Source organism: Anastrepha ludens, chromosome 5, assembly GCF_028408465.1.
Source record: "Anastrepha ludens isolate Willacy chromosome 5, idAnaLude1.1, whole genome shotgun sequence".
Lineage (NCBI taxonomy): Eukaryota > Metazoa > Arthropoda > Insecta > Diptera > Tephritidae > Anastrepha > Anastrepha ludens.
In genome coordinates, this window is record NC_071501.1 from 564,907 (window position 1) to 584,990 (window position 20,084).

Here is a 20,084-nt window from a genome sequence, read left to right on the forward strand (position 1 = left end):
AGTTCACCAACAACATATTGACTGCACTGGTCTCAGAAATCGTTAATTTCTATAATACTGCGTTTACGAACACTTCTTAGATGACTTGTACTTGCCTCTCAAAATCCTGGAGCACAATTTATTAATAAAATTACCAACCTATATAACAGCGAAATTTATTTATAGTAAATACATATAACTTCATAGAAATTTTCGTATATTAAATTAAAATTAACCAAAACTTTCTCAAGCCAGGTAGTTTGCCACATAAGACATTTATACTATCAAAAGCCAGCGTTTTGCTGAGAAATAAATATGTATATGCACTTGAGCCAAATTATCTCGTCACTACTGTATCTTAATGTCCGGATAAAATACTTGTTGAAATAATAAAAAAGTAACATAAAACATTACTTTAACATAAAAAAATTAACGCACTCGTTGCACTGCTTTTAAAAGAATATTACAACATAAGGCAGTCCGATTTGACAAATTATTTATGAGAAAAAAGGCTACCAAAACTGCTTATTTTCAATATTTTACTACGCCTTTAGTGCTACTCGTACATATTTACTCCTCAACATCGTAAACGTCTCTTTTAATGTACACACCGCTGCAATCGCGGCCATTGCGGCAGCCGTGCGCTACTCAAACTAGTTGTTGGACTTGCATCTTTGCACTGTTAACCGCCGGAGTGCACTTCGGAAGTTGCTACAGGGAAAGCGTTTTGAGGCAAGCATCCAACATAGTTTGGTTGTAATGCGGCAATTGTTTGGTTAGATGACAATTGGCAGTAATTAGTAAGTTACGTTATTGGTTAGTCATAAAGAATATAGCCCAAATTTGTAAGGATCACAAGCACATACAAATCAAAAAAAGTAAAAGAAAAAAAATTATAAATTAAGGGGGAAGTCTACTGTGACAAGGGAAAAAACAGGCTTATTTTCCGGATTTTATTTCTAACAAAATATTGCTCGTACATAAAATCTATTTAAACTCTTATCTTTATTATATATTTAAGTTTTTGAAAAAAAAAATTTTAAGTCAAAATATTCAAAATGGCCGCTGTGGCACTTCTGCAAGCGCAGGTCCGCTTTTCTTAGGTGCCTAAACGGTGTACATGAAATCTTACGTTTCGGTGATCTAAAACAAAAAAACAAAATATTGCTATCATATACATAGTATTGACTCTCGTCTGACGTAGGATTATGTCGATAAAAAATTTTGGCGTTGAAAAAAAATTCTTGAAATTTTTTTCTTTTTTTTTGCCTAAAATTGATGTTACTATTGTTTATAACAATTTAACAAATAACGATATCAAAAAAATCCTATGTCAGACGAGAGACACTATTACAGAGAATATATAATTAAATTTTTAAGCTATCGTGTACACCGTATACAAAAACTTAGTTTCGAGAAAAATGCGTTTAAAGTTTCAGTTTTCAGCGTTTAAAGCTTTGGAGCGCTTCGGGAAAAGGTCGAAATTTCAACGAAGAAAAATTTAGCCAGCTGTAACACATATTGTACCTTATTTAAGAGGGTTCAAAGTATTTTTTAAGCTAATAAAAAAAAAGCGATTTTTTGAAAAATTCACAGTAGACTTCCCCCTTAAACGGAAAAGCATAGGTTAAAGGTTAAGAAAATCAGAGTCAGTAGCAACTTGTTCTGACACCATGATTTTTTGGACGTGTGGTTGTGTGTGCATTAGTTCAAATAATTGTGCAAAAGTATGTATATAAATAAGTAAAGGCTAAGTGACAGGGCCGGGAAGTGTTAGTTGATATTTAGGGTTTAATACACCAAGCCTAACATTTCCAACAGAACAGTTACCACAGGATAGTAACAATGCCAAGTAAATAAATAAAAACCCGTAAGTCTGTCGAAAGTACAAAATTTAACTTAGTTTATTGTAATAAAAGCCGCTTATGGCGTTCCTGTTTTAATAATCTTAATTCAGATTGATTAGAAGAGAAAGACCAGTGCACTTTTTTTTCGTATTGCGGTTTCCTTCTAAACAAAAAAATTGGTCAATGCATTTCTTTGGTCTAAGGCCATTACATTTTTTCCATTCCATTTAAAATTATAATGACCAGAATTTCTTTAAACGAACATTATTTCCCAACCCTGTTCATTACACAATTTATTTCTTACTATTTTTGTAGTTTTTTTTGTCCTTTTATTTATTTATATATATAAAAACAAATATATAAATGATTTGAAAAATGCGCCATGCGATATAATTTTTTCCATTTATGTATGCGCACATTTACACATTTGTTACATTTTCCACCTCACTGTGCTCTCCATTACACTTTTTAATTGTTATTATTTTCTCATTTCTTTATATTGTTAAACCTTATCATTTAATATATATAATTATATAAATGTTAAACACGTGCATTTCATTTCCTCCTCCGATTTCGTCTACTACTCATTAGTGTAAGTTTATATATTTTCAATGCACTTTCGTCGCTCTCACTTTCATCAGTCATCAGTCAGTAGTCAGTACTCCTGTTGTTACTTTTGTATGTATGGTCTATTTTGACTGCTTTATGCCTGTGCTGACCCCGATACCAATATCGTTTGCTGCTTACTTGGTTTTATTGCAATAAGTGTTTGCATAATTTTTTTAGGTGGCGCATAAATCATAAAACTTAATTCCCGTTTGTCTCTTATTTTGAAAATATTGCTGTTTGCCTTGGTCGTGGTTATTGGAAATTGGTATAGTAGGGATTGTTCGGAAATGCCTAAACACAGAGCATCAGCCCCAATATTTTCAAACCATAGCAGCAGATAGCCTCCGCAATGCGCAACCACGATGGCATGCATCTTAAATACAACTTAGTTGCGCATAGTGGATTTTTTTTATCTGCTATGGTTAAGAAATGAAGGGATTTAGCGCCCTGCATTAATGCACTTGATACGTCACCCATGTCGTCGTTTTGGTTTATTGAATGTGTGTGGGTGTCAAACTCTTATTGCGAATATTAGATAATCATTTAAAATGTTGCTGTATTAACTAAATGTTAAAATCTGGATCTTACAAATACGGCACTTGAATCGTGTTCGCTGTAACCAAGCCGTTTTGTGTGCTTAAAGACCTCATTTGTGATTGCGGTCACAGGCATCGATTGGTCCAAATTTTCCGCCATGCTTAGCACAAGGCGCAGATCCTTTTGCATATGACTCAGCGGCTGTTGGGGGTTGAAGTCTCCCTTCGCCATTTCTGTAGATGTGTAGAAAAGAAATGTATATTAAATTCGTATACAAAGTAGAGTAATATCCATTTTAAAAGCATGTTTTTACGTACCTTTGCCTTTAGCTAATAGTAATTGGGATTTCATTGATGTCAATTCAAATATGTCAATAATGTCTTTTAATGAAATTGAAAAACGGTCGGCTACAAGAAACAAAATATTTTGGATATTAATATATTATATGTATTTAGTCGGGTTGATAGCTGTAAAGCAAAAATAAAACTCACCCAATGCTAAGGCCTCAGCTAGTCCAACCAAACTCACTCCCACTATCGTTTGCAGTATTAAATTTACTTTGCAAGCATTCCCAACTTCTGCTAAAATTGGGTGAAGGCATTTTAGGAAACATATAGACAAAGATAAAGTTGCACATTAAAATAAAAACAAGTGCGGAATTATTACGCTACAATATTGCATAGTAGAAAATGATCATAATTCAAATGCCAGAATGAATGGGTTAATTGTAAGCATTGAAAACAAGTGTATGGAACTTACCGCCCAAAAAGAATGTGTTTTTAGCAATGGTTTTGAAGCAGGAATGACAATCTTCAAACACTGAACGGTCACCACCGGCAAGAATGATAAGCATACCATCTTCCGCCTCCTGCCGTGTGCCGTGGATCTGCAAGGGAACACGAAAAATGTTTGTTATACTTCCTTGACACAGTATTCAAAATTACGTCTTACTTGCACTTCCAAATAGCGCCCGCCTGCTGATTGTATGCCCTCAGCGATATCTTGCGAGGTTTCGGGATCTATTGTGGACATTTCGACGTATGCCTTGCCATTCATGTCCTTCACGCCCAATACGCCACAGTTGCCAAATACAAGCTGTAATAAGAGCAAATTTTCCGATTAGAATTTTAAAATACTTACCAAAACTTTTTACTTTAAAAAACAACTTACATCCTTTGATGCTTTAGGATCCGAGACACAACAGAAGATCACGTCTGAGACTTCAACAACGTCCATGGGTGTACCTTTGACATCGGCTCCAGCTTCGGCAAATGGAGTACACTGGAACAATCAAATTAAGCGCCTGATTTACAAATAATTTGGGATACATTGCAACATAAATTTCAATTAATACAGATATAATTTTTAGTTTCCAGATCGAGATTTTCCTACTAATATACTTTCCAGAAAAAATCGTTACAATGGGCTTCCTCTTAATGTAAGGAACTCTTTTTGTTCAAACTTCGTAATTTGCAAAGCGTTTTATTGGAAATATCTGTTGTTCCAGCTTACAAAACAAATATACGATTCTCTAAATGCTGAGTTCTTTGTAAGGAAAACAAGCTTGTCACCATATTAAAGATGGGTCTAATCCAATTCGCATGAGAAACTTTGCTTCCTGAATGAAAAGATTTTCAGCATATCAAAATCTGTAAGAATTAATTATGCCTTCAAATTCCACAATTTTTTTCCCTCTAAATATCTACTGAACATTACGCACTTTTCACAAAAGGCTTATGGCCCTAATATTAGTCGGCGTAAAGCTGAAATTTGAGTGTCTATTTCTATAAATGGGGATGCAGCGGTTATGATCATCGTTAGGTAACGGTAATTGGATTTACAAACGAATGTTAAGTATTTGAGAACCAGAAGGAGAGCCACACTTACCTTCGACATTGTGCGATTCCATACGACCACTTTATGACCAGTACATAGCAGATCTTTGACGATGGTCGAGCCCATTATACCCAGACCGAGGAAGCCGAATGTCAGTTGAGATGGTGTTATGTCGCGTTCGGCTAGCGTTTGAGAGCGCGCATTCATATCGATTGCTTGCGCTTCGGGACGCGAAACCACCGGCCGATCGAGCAGAGCAATCGAGTTGATATTTCGTCGCGATGTGCTACCAATGTGCGCTAAAGCATCGGTATTTATTTTGCGACGCGACGGTGGAGTTGTCGTCGACTTCCGGTTTATGTAATCATTTAGATCCTCCAATGCACCAACAGAAGAATTGCGTTTACGTTTGGCGCTACTATTTGCCGTCTGTGAGGAGCGGCGACGCTTTGTGGATGACTTTGTGGCTACCCCACCAGCCGATGATTTTGCTTTGACTGCAACCACAGCGCTTGATTTGGCTTTTGGTGTGCGCTTGACAGGTGTCTTATATGGTGGTGGTACTTCTTCTAAATCGACCGCAACATCACCGGTTATAGTTTCTACACCGTTGTCCGCATCATCGGCGCCGCGCATGTCGTTTGTTGTGTCATCATCAGTTAGACCGTCCCGTATTTTGTCGAAGTCCGCTTCGGTGGAATGATTACTGATCGTGTTTTTGCTAACCTCCGCATCGACTTCTGTGGGATCTTCAATGTAGGCATTTATATCAGCCATCGCATGACGGAACGAGTTCGGTTTATTAACCTTTGCCAATTCGGGTTTCCATGGACCTTCGAACGGTTTGATATTGTTGGTTTCGATCCAAGCGCTGGGGGAGTAGTCCCAAAATGTTCATTAACATTAAAAAAAAAATGTTTTATTATAGTAAACCAATACTAATATCTTATATTTAAATAAAAATCTTTTTACTTTCTAATGCAAATAAATTACAGTGGAATCTTTCTAGTCCGTAAGTTTGACATCGAGCAATTATTAGTAGTGAATGACAAAAACAAAATCCCACCAACTCGTATACAAAAACAAATATATACTTGGTCACTTCAATGAAGATTTTTTTCATTTAATTTTAGTATCCGGCACAATCGATTTCTTAATTATTAATGTGAACCAATAAATTAGTTTGTTCGGTGTATTTTTCACGCATGAAATGTAGAATTTTTTCTATGAAAAGTCGATTGGGAGTTGTTGGGATTATACTGCATTTTACTTGGGTTAGTTTTTAAATCAAACTTACCGATCTTAGGCTTATTTTGCCACTACAAACTATTCTAATCGATGGTAAAAATACTCACAAGTTTCGTGTTCCAAAGAAAAATACACTTTTTGTATTAGCTTTGCGCGGCTGATTTAGCAGATCAATGGACGGTTCAACAATCTACAGGAAGGAATTCGAATTATATATATATTACAATATTATAAATACATTTTTTATTTCTGGTTATTACTTTCAAATTTTGTATGTAACCGTTCATAAGAACGTGCGAAAGAAAAATAAGTCGAAAAGACCAATTTTTATCGTCATTATTAATTGACATTCATTATAATGTCTTGAAGTAAATAACGGCTTACATAGAAGTCACGCATTAAAGTATTTCTAATGACACAGGAAAAACGTTTATTCCTGCAAAAGTAGTTATTTTTAGGCATTTCCATAACATTTAATTCTGCATATTACAGCAGTTTCCATGCCATGTAACACTCCTAATAAATGTTGCAGTTCCGTAACCTTGTTTGCTATGCATTCTTTTGATGAATATACTTTGCTGCTTTAATATGCTGATTACTTTCACGTTAAATCCTGTCTGGGCCTGGGACCGAAAGTTCTGCCAGTAAGGTTAATTGATAAGATTGCAGGCGTTGCTGACAACGCTCTAGAGCCCTAGTAGCAATTGCAGCAGAAACTTAAAACACCAAGCATGAGACATATGGTATATATGACGAAGCAACACAAGCAAACACAGCGGAAAAACAGCTTTGGCAGCTACGAAACAATCGGCCAGCCACTTAGTGCGGTAAGGCAAAAGTACAGTCAAAATAAAACTCAATATGATTGCACTGTGCTGGGGTGGTGCTATGATTCTGATCCAAAGGCAGGTTCAGAAACTTGTACTTACCATTGCTGGCCATGGAGTGAAGCCTTTCATTTTTGCCCTGAAATCGAAAAAAAAACACGATAAATATGTTAAATCAATAAATAAAACTATTAAGGAAGATTTAATAATTATTAAGCACCGATATGCAAGTCACCGATTTCCACTACTTGTATCTTGCCGACATAGGAAAAAATGCGCGGGAAAATTTTATGTACTATATATATCTCACTTGCCTTCGCCTCTTGGTGGAAGGTCGTGGCGGAACGGTGACAAGCGAAGTATAATAAAGCTATCTATGCCCCCCGAGTAGCACCAGACCGCAAGGATGTGACAACGTAAGCAATCCTAAGCATTGGATGCTTGAAGAAGCAATTCCTAATGGCTTGCATGCTTCTAACAGCCTTGTAGTAATCTACTAGCAGGTATATTTTTAATAACTTCGCTCAAGTACTTAGGATTGACAAGAGTAGGCCGATGTTTTGAATTTTCTCATATGCGATGCCATTCACGGGAATTTGTTCTCAATTATTTCCGAGTTTTCAATTAGTTTTCTAGGTTATGTGCGCTATTTCTTACTTCTCCCTACTCATTCTCCAATAATACTCGGCTGCCAATTGGAATTTGTGTAATTTGCTTTAAAATTTTCTTTCTCCCCCAACAATTTCAATTTTACACTTACCAAATCAAGTCCTTCGGCTTGTAATTGAAAAATTCTGTTGAATCATTGCTAGGCAATGATAATTTTTTGGCTTTCGACATTTCAACAATGTTATCGATTCTGAATTGGAAACTTATTTTGCCGCCGTTTGAGAGTTATTTTTTACTACACCGAAAAATAGTAATCCACACGTAATACTCCACAATATACTAATTTTTTGCACGATTGACGTGCTGGAATACACACAAAATATAGTTAACGCCTTATCACAATTAGAATCCACCAAGCGATCTCTATTTGGACTAAAAATTGCAAGGTTAAAATGTGAAGAAAACTATGAGAAAAAATTAACGCAACCACGACGATGCGTTTCACTATGGTCGGCCGTTGAATTTCGTTACTTCTTTCCTTCTTTTTCGCCGTCAAATTTGTGAAAACAAAAATGGCGTCGAAAACAACAATTCAGCTAAATGCTGAATTGCTGACAGTGCGCGACTATGGCGACATCTACAAGAAGGCATAATGAAAGTGGTGATTGACTGGACTAAAGTTCCTACAGAGGGCGACATGTTTTCAACAATTCCCGGTAGTATTCATATAAGGACAATTTTTCGTCTTATTTAAATTTATTGGAACTTCTGTATAAATACATGTATAAATACAAATAAATGCATGAATAAAGCCGTATTTCACGCGCATATGCGTCTGAGCTTAAAATTTGTATAAAGCAATAAGCGCACAGTTTTATATGCGTTTATGAAATAGTTGCGGATGGCATCGGTGCTTCCAAGTTTGTTATGTATTTTTCGGCTTAGTCCATCATGGAATTTAAGGCGGAAAAAACGTTAACTATAATTAAAATATTATTTTATATGAAAAAAAAGCATATCTTCCGAATAAATAAACTCGTATTTATAGATAAAAACCCCCAGATAAATAACAAATCGAAATACAGACGCAACAAAAAAAAGCGTATGTTGGTACCCACTATGTATATATTGACTAATTTTGATAAATTTTGGCACTCGAGCTGTAAACCAGATAATTACAAAAAGAACAATCATCGTAACCTTTTTTTTGCATGCCATTGTATAATTCCACAAATGTTATTATACTCATATTATTATTAAGAAAAAATAATTTCTTCAAAATATAATTACAGTAGAAACTCGAATCTTGTACACCTCGATACTCGCGACGCAATTTTTTGTCACTGCGTACTCAGTACCTGCTACATTAGAAAATTTTTACCTCGATACTTCCAACCTTTTTTTGTTCTATTTTTCTCTTTGCTCTTTTTACGTTGTATTTTTTAGAATAAACTTAGGGGAAGTACCGTCTAATTCAAATGCTGATGAAATGACGGTTTTGCGTTAAGTTTTGCATGATGTGCTCTCACAATGGCAAAGACAAAATTTACGTAACATGGTTTCGTTAACCATTGAACCATTTACTATAAAATGTAACCAAGTTAGCGATCATTTAGCACCTCTTTTTCATGTATTTATTTATTTTTATCACCATTTTCATTCATTTACAGATATTTTTACATACACACATACATATGTACATATAAATGCACATTTTAATTTTCATTGAAATAATAATTCGTTACACAAACTTTCTAAATTTAATGGAATCTCGCTAACTAAAAACTAATTAAAATTAATTGGAACTTTTCTTTCTGTAGTTTTGGAGTTTCAGAAGATATTCGGAGTGTCTCGACAAATGCTCGTACAAAATATTCACGTCCAGTTCATTTTCCTTTGGGCCGCCATACTGCAGATAACGGAATAAATAAAAGAGAGAAAGATCGAGAACATCGAATTAAAGATAAGTACATACATGAAGAAATTTCAATATTTACGTAATTGCTTAATTTTATTAAAACCACAGGGTGGGCCAAATAAGAGCTACTAATGTGAAGCACAAATAACTTTTTTATTTTTTGACATATTTATTTTTCTCTTTTTGTAGGTTATATTTGAATTGTTGGAAATTTATTATGGAACCCTACCGCAAGACCACCAACAACGACTACAATACGCTATTCCTTTTACACAATTAGCCACACAAATTGATTTTTTAAATAATGTTTTGATGTCGGATGAAATCCAAGGGCAACACACCAATATCAGTTGCACCCATCTAAATGTACTGTTTGGTGCGGTGTTATGGCCACTAGAGTTATCGGTCCATATTTCTCCGAAAATGAGGATGAAACGCCGGAATCGATTTCAGGAGCTTCTCATACTGCCAGTAGCAGTAGTAGTAGCATTAGTAGGTCTTATTTGGCCCACCCTGTATATACAGTGCACTTTCTCTGAAGCGGACACCTCGGACTGAAAAATGTGCGTCCTTATGGGAAGTGTCCGCTTATGAGAAAAGTGTAAAAAAGGCTAATAAAGTTATGGGAGAGATGTCCGCTGAAGGGGAAAAAAATTAAAAAAAATTCCTAAGGATTTGTGGTACTGAAAAAAGTGTCCGCTTATGGGAGGTGTCCGTTAGGAGAGCGTACACTGTACCTAAATATGTATATATAAATAATAAATGAGTCCAATATCTTAAGATGTCGCACTTAATGGCCTATTTACTGTAGTACGTTCATTTTCCAAAATTTTTTAAGAACGAATTTTTTTAAATTAGGTGAATACTATTAGGCTTAGAAATATGTCTTATTTTGTATTTTCCGAAGTATAATGAAGTGGCAGAGCCTTTCTAGTCCTTCTTGGGCGCGTGTCCAGCACAGTGTAGAACGGATTTCAGATTTCGTGGAAATACCAGAAAGCTATTAGCAGACAGAGTAAAATCCGCAATAAAACGCTCCCTCTAACCCATCACTTTTTAAAGTTTATGGGAGGTCCATTAGCGGACACATTTTTCAGTCGCTTAGTGTCAAATCACAATAATGGTATTTTATGGCTACTTGAAAGCGCGCCATTTTTACGTACCTCAGCAGGCAAATTCTCGTAACCCACCATATTGCGCAGCTTATCGAAATTCTTGCCATCGTGGATGTGTATCTGTATGTGAGTAAATTAATTAAAGGGGTATTGAATAAAATTAGAAAAACTAAGTAGTAACAAGCCATAATTCGGCCTTAACTTACTCGTTCTTTGAACTCTTTGCTGGCGAAGGACATCATCAAATTGGTGGTGGCATTCAAAATCATGCCCCTCTGCATGACATGAACGATGCGTGACACGAATGGCATTACATCATTTTTGGCATTTACCATTTTGGCCATGGCAGGTGAGGCAAATCGCAAAAAACGTTTATTGGTGCTAATTAAATAAAAGTTGAACCCCATAATTAAACATATAAATTTATTGGTATGCAAAATTGGTGGCAAAATTTAAAGTAGTCAACACACTTTTTAAGCTAAAATGGGAAATTATTGGAGAATTCGAAAACGAAAGTCTCTTTCGTTTTTGTTTCTAAGCACTAAAATATGGAAATGTATTTTTTCTAGAGATTTGAAGTTCTGTCTTAACATACACACATTTGTTAGGTTTTATCAAAATACAGTGCACTCGCGGTAACTCGAATAGCCGCTAAGTCGAACGACGTGCTAACTCGAACACATTTTTTTCCCTATTGACTAGTTTGTAACTCGAACAATATTAAAGCGCTATAACTCGAACAAAAAAACAAATTTATTTGTACACACATTCTTTTCAAACATGTACATTTTGTACATACATACATATGTAATAGTATATGTATATAAATTATATGTATACTAGTGTATTGTCCATATGAATATTTCGACGTTAATATCCCGTTAGTTTTCTGGGAACAACATCTTGCATTGACCAAATTGCTTTAAATTTGTCATTTGTAGTGTATCAGTGCATGTGAGTAATGGATCGTAAAAGGTTGAAGTGTTTAACATTAAAAGAGAGGGCTGAAGTCCTTAACAAAATTAAACGTGGATGTAGTGTTACTTCTCTAGCGAAGGAATATGGGGTAGCCAAGTCCACCATAAGTCTTACAAAAAAGAAAGACAAGGCAATTTTAAAAGCAGTAAACAACACGTTTTTGGGTCCTGGGAAGAGGAGAACTTTAAAAGCTTCTGAGTTTCCTACAATGAAAGCCGCTTTATACAAATGGTTTCTGTCCCAAAGAAAAAAGAATTACCCAATAAGTGGACTCATCTTGAAAAACATAATTTACAGGTCGAATTTACGCTTTATGATGTTAACAAATGGAATGATGGTGCCGAATTTACCGACACAGAAGTAATAATTGAATCTAGTGATTCTGAGTCTGAGTTAAACAACACAACTGAGACATGTGAGCGGATATCATCTGAGGAGGCAGTTAGCTCTTTCAATAAGGTAATTCAGTGGGCCACAACTGAACAAGTAAGCCCCGCAAAGGTTAACACTCTTCAATTGCTGCGTGAAAAAGTCATATTCAACATTGCTGCAGGCAAGAAAAGACAAACACACATTACAACTTTCTTTTCGGCCTAACTTTTCTGTTAAAGCTGACTTTTTTTGTGTAACTGACACAAAGACTGCCAAATATTTGTTGAAAAATATTGAAACGAATTAATTATTTTAAACATATTCATGTTCATATCCATATGTAAATAAATAAATAAATTTAATTGAAAAAAATCGATATCGATGACTGTTTTTTTAACATAGCACACTCAATTGATAAGTCGAACAAATTCGCCTGTTTTAATTAGTTCGAGTTATCGCGAGTGCACTGTATATATAAACTTATACGCACATCCGATAGCCGAAACAATATATGTCAATAGCTCCAAAACTACTGTCGTGAATTAAATTATATTAAACATTGAGTTTGTTGAGATTTTATTGCAAAGAAGTTCTTGTGTGTGAACTCATGAGCGTTCTAATGAAAAATACTTCACATTCGGAAGTCAATATTGCCACTTTTGGCATCATTACTGTATGTAGCCTGTCTCCAATAGAATTTGCCAGCTTTTCAGTCATGGCAGAAGTAATATTTGTCAAAGTTTATATACGAGAGCTTCTGCTGGTGGTACCCTTCTCATAAATGTTCCATGAGATTGAGATCTGAAGTTTGGGGAGGGTGAGGAATTGTATGTTTCACAGTAGGGAGCAGCAGTTCTTTCACCAAAAGGATGTTTGTACATATTGTACTTACACATCTTTTGCGTTCATTTTCTCAGCAAAAGTAAAGGCTCTTCAGCTGCGGAGAGCAAATTATTTCTGTAAATATCTGAAATTGCATTTTACTCAACTTTTCATCCAAAAACCCTATTTTTCGGTATTCCGGAAGCTTTTTTATATAACATCTGGCACATTTCAATCCAGAGAACTGTGGTAGTATTTGCATCCGAGTGCTTATAATTCTTTCACAAGGTTAAAAAAAAATGTTAAGATTTTGGTTTCTTTTGACATCACATTTTTTTCATTTCCCGACAATATTTACATACATACACATGTTTGTACCAGTACATGCAACATACCCACTCAAATCGCTTATGATTGTGATTCCATATTTCTGCGCCTGCGGTAGAAGTAAAATAGATTCGAGAATCAAATCATCCATTTCGATAATATCGTAGATGTAATTGGGGAATGTCTTAAAGGCATCGACTGCAAACAGCATAGATGAAATTTTATTTTAAATTAAATATATTGGAAAATTTTAAAATATGTTTACCTGTTTTCGACACAAAGATCACACGCCCATCCTTGTCCGGCTTGGGCATTATGTATTTGCTGAGCGTCTGATAGATATGGTCTCGAAAATAAAGCACCGGGTGATGTGCCAGCCAATCGGGATTGTGCTGCTTAAAATCATAATACCGAATAATTGCGTCATAGGCGCGTTTTGCTTCCCAACCGCCGAAACTGAGGAATTTCGAGAGAAACACATCATCGGTGCCGATCTCGAGTTCATTTGAGGCTAGATTGGAGTTGTAGGAAGGAAGTAATAGAAAAGGGCTGTAAGAACTCGTTAAGTAATGAAATAACAAACAAAATCAAAGGGTCGTCTAGATATTTATCTGCTGTACTTATACAAAAGGAATCGATATTTTTGTAGATGTTTTTACGTTTTCTGGCATTCTTTGCTTATTTTTAGGCCTTCCAAACACAATTTATTAGTTGCTATTTTCCTTTATTGTGTTTTAAGTGTTGATACTTTGCGAAGAAGATCTCACCGCATCTGCGCGCATGCGAGATTTGTTGTTCGGTTTTTCTCAGAGTTATTTTATGCTTTCAAAAAATATTTATTAGAGGGTTCGCCGTCTTATTTGCGTATTTTCTGACGCCGTTTTTTATCGCTTTAAATATCATAGTTTTAACCAAGTTTTTTTAATGATATCGCTGGCATAGAACGTTATTCTTCTTTTAATTTCAAATTCTTAAATTAATCTTAAATTTCAGTGCTTTCGAATATTTTATTCTATGCCATTCACTTAGACATTATCATTTACAACCAGGCTGTCTCAGAATATTCACATTGTCCTATTTGCTTATTTTTTGTTTTTTGTTTCTTTTACTTCACTCACTTTCCACTAAGTCGCGCAGTTGCTGTATTTTCTCCAACTGCTCAGCAGTGTGTTCAAATTTTGTTGACAATAATATTTGCATTTTACTTGGAAAAACTTTATAGTGCACGCACGCGCCTTCCCCAGAAGCTGTCTGAGTAATAAGTTAACTTGATTTCTTAATTTCTGTTTTATGTTTAGTACACCTGCCGCTCGTTGTCGTCCGGCGACGCTCGTCGATGTTTTAGCTGTCAATTAAATGTGTCTCATAAGCGCGTTTGTTTATAAAATGTAGCTCCGTCGTAAAATGGCCACAGGTGTGGCGCTACAAGGAAAAGTGTGGGTTGTGTTGCGGTGAGATGTAGCAATTGGAGCGAAAAGTGGATGAATACACCAGACATTTTTCTAACATTTAAGCGAAAATTCAAAATTATTTAAACGTTTGGTTCATTTCCTTTACTTTCCATGAAATTACAAGCAAAAATAGGTTTCCCTCATACAAGTATTATAATATTTAAATTAAAATAAGCCAGCGAAGCTTTACAACATTGTTTTGCACGCGGAGGTTTGCCCTCGGCCCCCTCGACGGTCACACGCTTACAATTACTTATATTTTTTTATTATTTTCTTTTCAATGTAAAAGTTCTTAGTATATTTTCATACTAATTCATTGGTTAATTATTCCTCTTGTCAAAAAATGACTGATCGTAGCGTGAAAATATCAAATTCACTTTGACCTTCATTTTAAAAATTTTGCACATTCTGATACGAGTTAATGTGCGCTTAATTGTTCTAATATGAATTTTTAAGTACATCTTTTTAGCTATTGCGTCAAATCATAAATTTGTAGTTGCGTATTTCGCAGGTGCAAACTTTGGAAATGGTGATTAAAGGGGACTCACGGACTTTCTTAGACTTTGGCCACTGTCTCAACTTTGACTGCCGCGCTAAAGAGACAAATTAGAGGAGCACGTGAATAGAATAGACATTTGGAAGCAATAAACTTGCAGTGACAGCTATAAATTTTATATTAAGGGGGAAGATACCTGTAAACGGCCATTATTTCCCTGATTTCCATTAAAATTATTTAAAATGAAGAAGTCAGTATATCATTTTTCAAAATTGGCATTCAGTTTATTTGTACATTAAAATAATATGCATTTTCTTGTTTTTATTTTAATCATTTAAAATGGCGGTTGTACACTCAATTCTGCAGGGAAGGTCGCAGCGGGTCTTCTCAATCGGCGGGCAATGTAGCATCGGCTTCAGCGACCTGAATACAAAAAACCAAATATTTTTTCGTTTATTAGTGTCATAATTTCTATATGAATTAACAATAAATGGAAAAAAATCGCTGAATAAAATGTTTCAACAAAAAAAAATGAATTTTGGGGCGAATTTCCCTACTATTTTTGCTTAGAGAAAATTATTTTTTCGAAAAATGTTTGAAATATAAAATCACATAGAAAGTAATATCATAAAAATGTGTGCAAAATTTCGGGGAGATCGGTCAATAAATTTTTGAGTTCTTGTGTGCAGCAATTCGAAAAATATAGTTTTGAGAAAAACGCGTCTAAAGTTTGAATACAACGTAACTATACCTCTCCCAGCGCTCGAACGCAAAGAATAGAGTCGTCACGGTTGACAATCTATAATATAAGAAATACTTAAACTTACGCTCCAAAAATTTTTTTCACATATTCTTAAAGGATTATATTAACATTTTATGAAAAAAAAATTTTTTTTCGAAATTTTACAGGTATCTGCCCCCTTAAATATATAAAATATCAACTTTTTGTTTTCAAATAAACATTCTTTGGTCTCCTGAATAATTAGCCGAAGGCCCTGGCAGTCAGTGCTTATTTCGTAAATGTAATAGTTATTAATAATTGTTACTCTTTTAAATAAATAAATAAATAAATATGTATACAAATCTGCGCATTACATATATTCTATTTGGTTTGGATGCCGAGACATGCATTTCCCAAAACAAAATTAACATATTCTAAAATGTTACTTTCAATGGCATAGTTTACGAGTCTAAGTGAGCCACTGCATTAGCATACAAAACACGAAATTTGGAAGACTCTACGTTTTGTGGCTAAAAAGCCTCAACCGTTATTGAATGTTATTTTGTTTATACAGCAAAACATGCCGCCGAATAAATAAATAACAGCAGCAATCAAAAAAGTAAAACTAACAACAACAACCTTGCTAACAGTAATATGTGCTGGGCAAAAGAGAATACTAATATTTGCCTGGCTAATTAATTTGCACGACACGTTGAGGCGACAAATCATCGCCGGCACCCTCGCGGCATCCCTAGCAGTCACCGTCACTGGCGCAATCGCGAACGTCATTTGTGTGTATTTAGCATGCTGAGGCTCAGGTCAGGGTTTGAAATCCATATTAATGTTTTTTTTTTTTTAATATTTTTGTTGTGTTTTTGCATTTACAGCTCTTTTAATTACAATGGAATACAATGATGCGTATGTATGTATGTATGTTTGTTTACTAAATGTCTACACGAATATGAATCATTTCTGCTTTACAAAATTAAAGCATTTTTGTTTTCGCTTTGCACGCCATATATTTAATATGTTGCGAATGTGTAAATATACATGTGTTTGTAAATATTTACGTATGTGTGCAAATGGGGAAGAGTTGCTGCGGTCTGTTGGTTGATTTGAGCGCAATGTTTAAATATAGAACCGATGAGTGAGTTTTTTATTTACTTGTTTTCTTTCAAATAGTTATTTTTTACATTTGTTGTTTTTTTTTATTCTGTTCAATTACAACTTGTCAGGGGACATGCTTAGCATTTTGCCAGATTTTTTGTGGGCGATTGTCCGAAGGAAAGGGGCCTGCACCCTTCAACTAACTATGTGACCATTTGGAAAAAGTGAAGCATATCGTCCGCGCAAAAACACTAGATCGTTATGAGTTTTAAGTTAATTGATGTTATACTCAAGCGCAATTTTTAAATTACCGCTATATTATCAGTAAAAACATTAATACTTTTAAATTCGTAGTTCACACATGTTTCTTGTGAGTTAAAAAGTCTAACTTCAAAGATTTATAAATATTCCTATATTTTCTAGAAAAAGTATACATACATAGTTTTAAGGTGTGCAGGAATAGAGCCAAGAATAAGAAAAAGAAAAAAGGAAATTGTTTCTATTTCCATATGGTATTTCAATGATTCGTATGACTTTAGCCTTAAATAAATCGTGTGGAAGTGCAATTGACTCATGACAAATTTTTCCGTTGTGTACCACTTACATGGAGAGTCCTTTGGTAGAGAAAAATTAGCAGTTAATAAGGACTTTATTTGGGCATTATGACACGGTTACGCTAAAAACGAAATCAACAACTGAAATAAAAACATTATTAAAACAACACCAAGATAAAAAGCTTGAAAATTACATACATATATAACTTGGAGGCCACGGCAGTTAATATTTATTCTCTATGGAAAGCACTTAGAAACTTAGTCAAAGCAGTTCCACATAAACCTCCCATCAAATTCGAACACGGAGCTTGGGCAAAGACCAATAAAGAGAAGGTAAACTCACTAGCTGAACACTTTAAAACAATATACTCGAACGAAAAAGACAATCAGAATATTGAACAAAATTTAAATACGAGTAACTCAGAAAAGAAAATGAAAATAACAACCTCAGCAGAAATCAGATATCATTTGAAAAATCTGAACAGAAAAAACCACCGGACTACGATCTGATAAATGGTAAAATACTAAAAGAACTACCTGATGTAGCAATTATATACGAGTATACGACAAATATTCAACAGCGTATTAAGGACACAATGCTCCTCACGCCTCTGGGAAGTTGCACAAATAACGGCAATCCCCAAACCAGAGGGGGTGTGTTCAAAAGTGTTTGAAAAAATATTCCTTGTCAGATTAGACGAAATTGTGATAGAAAAAAATATAATACCAAGCCATCAATTTTGATTTAGACGACAGCATTCAACAGTGCAAAAAGTCTACAGAGTTATAAACAAAATACTAGATGATATTAAAAGGTTCTGCATAGCTGTCTAGATAGATATTGCAAAAGCTTTTGACAGGGTGTAACATAAAGGACTACTGCACAAGCTAAGCGAAATATTACCGCGGAATCACTTCACCATTCTCGAAAGTTACCTGGAAAACCGACATTTTTTTATAAAGTTTGAAAACGAATGCTCAAGCATGATCCAAATGGCAGCAGGTGTACCCCAACGTAGTGTCCTAGGCCCTCTATTGTACCTGATATTTACAGCAGATATACCGATCCCAACAACAAAAAATTGCCAGATAATCACATTCGCAGATGACACGGTTTTAATGGCATCAGAATAGAAAAAAAGCCACTGAGATTCTTCAACAAACAATAAATGAGACTGTGTCATGGCTAGATAAATGGGGAATAGAAGTCAACAAAGATAAAACGGTGCAAGTAATATATACAAACAGAAAGCCTAAGAAACACAAAGTAAAAATAAAAAACAATGAAATAAAAATCCTTCCTCGTGAAAAGTACCTTGGCATAACTATAGATGAAAAACTAAATGGGAAACGACATATAGAAAACAAGCGAAATGAAATCAAAAACAAGTTCAGACAACTATATTGGCATATGCCTAAAAATCCAAAACTAAGCCTTAACAACAAAGTAGTGATATATAAATCTATAATCTCACCCAATTGGAAATATGGCATAAAAATCCGGGGTACAGCAAAAAAAATGAACCAATATCAAAATAATTCAAAGGACGCAATCTAAAATACTTCGAACAATAACAAAAGCAGGCTGGTATATACCAAACGACGAGATCCACAGCGACCTAAATATCGACACAATAGATGCAACAAATGCGCAAACTACCACAATCGGAAAAATTGGGAAAACGAAGATTCCAATAAAACGATTAACTCCAACAGAACTCACAATATAACAAAACAAAAAAAGAAGAAACAAAAAATAATAATAATTACAACACTGAGAAAATAATATAATGTAGCATAATCTGAAGCAAAATTGAATGTTTATCTAGCATTGGTTGGAGAACCAAAAATTCCAATACTAATATACTTTAAAAATAATTAATAATAGGTAAATTTAACAGATAGTAATTTAAAAAGGGAAATAATAAAAAAAATGAAAGATTTGTAGAAAAGTAACTCGTGGATTTTCCGTGAATTTTTGACCAAGAACAAAACGAATACCTTCTAACAGCCTTCCAATTCACCTGATATGGCTCCCTGAATTTTTTTCTGTTTGATCGAGTCAAAAACCCATTACGGAGGACGCGTTTTAACAGCCGAAAGGAAAAAATAGGAAAACTTGTAAACGGGGAGGAATGGAAAAAGTTGAGATGGGGAGTTCTTTGAAGGAGTTAATATCACTTTTGAGCAATGAAATTGTATTTTGAATTTTCTGAATGTATTCCGAGAACTTTTTGATCAAGGCGGTGAAAGTAGCATAAAAAGTGGTTGCATATATTTATTATTTCCAAATCATATTTAACGACAGGACGGGACAAATTTTTTTCTCATAAAATTTTATTTATTTTATTGAAAGAGAAATAATTATAATTAATAATTCCACTTATACAGATATAAAGGGCTGGCTGCCAGGGCCTTCGGCTTATTAGTGTGTATGTTCCCATTTGAGATTGAAATATTAAATAAGAAAAAAAAATTCCATATAAAAGTACGTCAGAATAGAAAAGTATTATTATTATTATTATTTTTACAATATTAAAATTAAGAAACAAAGCAAAAGTGTATGTTTTCATTCAGTCAATGTATAAGTCCTGTATTTCTTTTATTAAAAGAGCAAGATGTGCACACGTTTCCAATATATTAATATCAACTTGAAGTATTATCTTACACTTTTAGTATTTAATACGCACAGCTAAACAATTTTATATTGAAATGTAGCTAATCGGAATTT

The 20,084-nt window shown here is 34.5% G+C and overlaps 2 protein-coding genes across 3 annotated transcripts; both read right to left on the minus strand.

Annotated features, from left to right (window-relative positions):
* Positions 1-2,186: 2,186 nt before the first annotated feature.
* LOC128863288 (cytokine-like nuclear factor N-PAC) lies at positions 2,187-8,055 on the minus strand. Of its 2 annotated transcripts, none has more exons than XM_054102392.1 (10): positions 7,644-8,055; positions 6,986-7,022; positions 6,164-6,246; positions 4,860-5,679; positions 4,143-4,253; positions 3,924-4,067; positions 3,732-3,858; positions 3,464-3,550; positions 3,290-3,379; positions 2,187-3,205 (listed from the first exon to the last, which is right to left on the minus strand). In XM_054102392.1, the coding sequence occupies exons 1-10, from the start codon at positions 7,721-7,723 to the stop codon at positions 3,006-3,008; spliced, it is 1,779 nt and encodes a 592-aa protein (XP_053958367.1). In that variant the 5' UTR covers positions 7,724-8,055; the 3' UTR covers positions 2,187-3,005. The 2 variants fall into 2 exon arrangements, with proteins under 2 accessions (XP_053958367.1, XP_053958366.1); XM_054102391.1 differs by having other exon boundaries at positions 3,464-3,553.
* A 1,065-nt stretch (positions 8,056-9,120) lies between these two features.
* Positions 9,121-14,363, minus strand: LOC128863284 (retinaldehyde-binding protein 1). Its single transcript, XM_054102386.1, has 6 exons — positions 14,143-14,363; positions 13,290-13,535; positions 13,093-13,222; positions 10,732-10,906; positions 10,574-10,645; positions 9,121-9,401 (listed from the first exon to the last, which is right to left on the minus strand). The coding sequence occupies exons 1-6, from the start codon at positions 14,222-14,224 to the stop codon at positions 9,288-9,290; spliced, it is 819 nt and encodes a 272-aa protein (XP_053958361.1). The 5' UTR covers positions 14,225-14,363; the 3' UTR covers positions 9,121-9,287.
* Between the last annotated feature and the right edge of the window lie 5,721 nt (positions 14,364-20,084).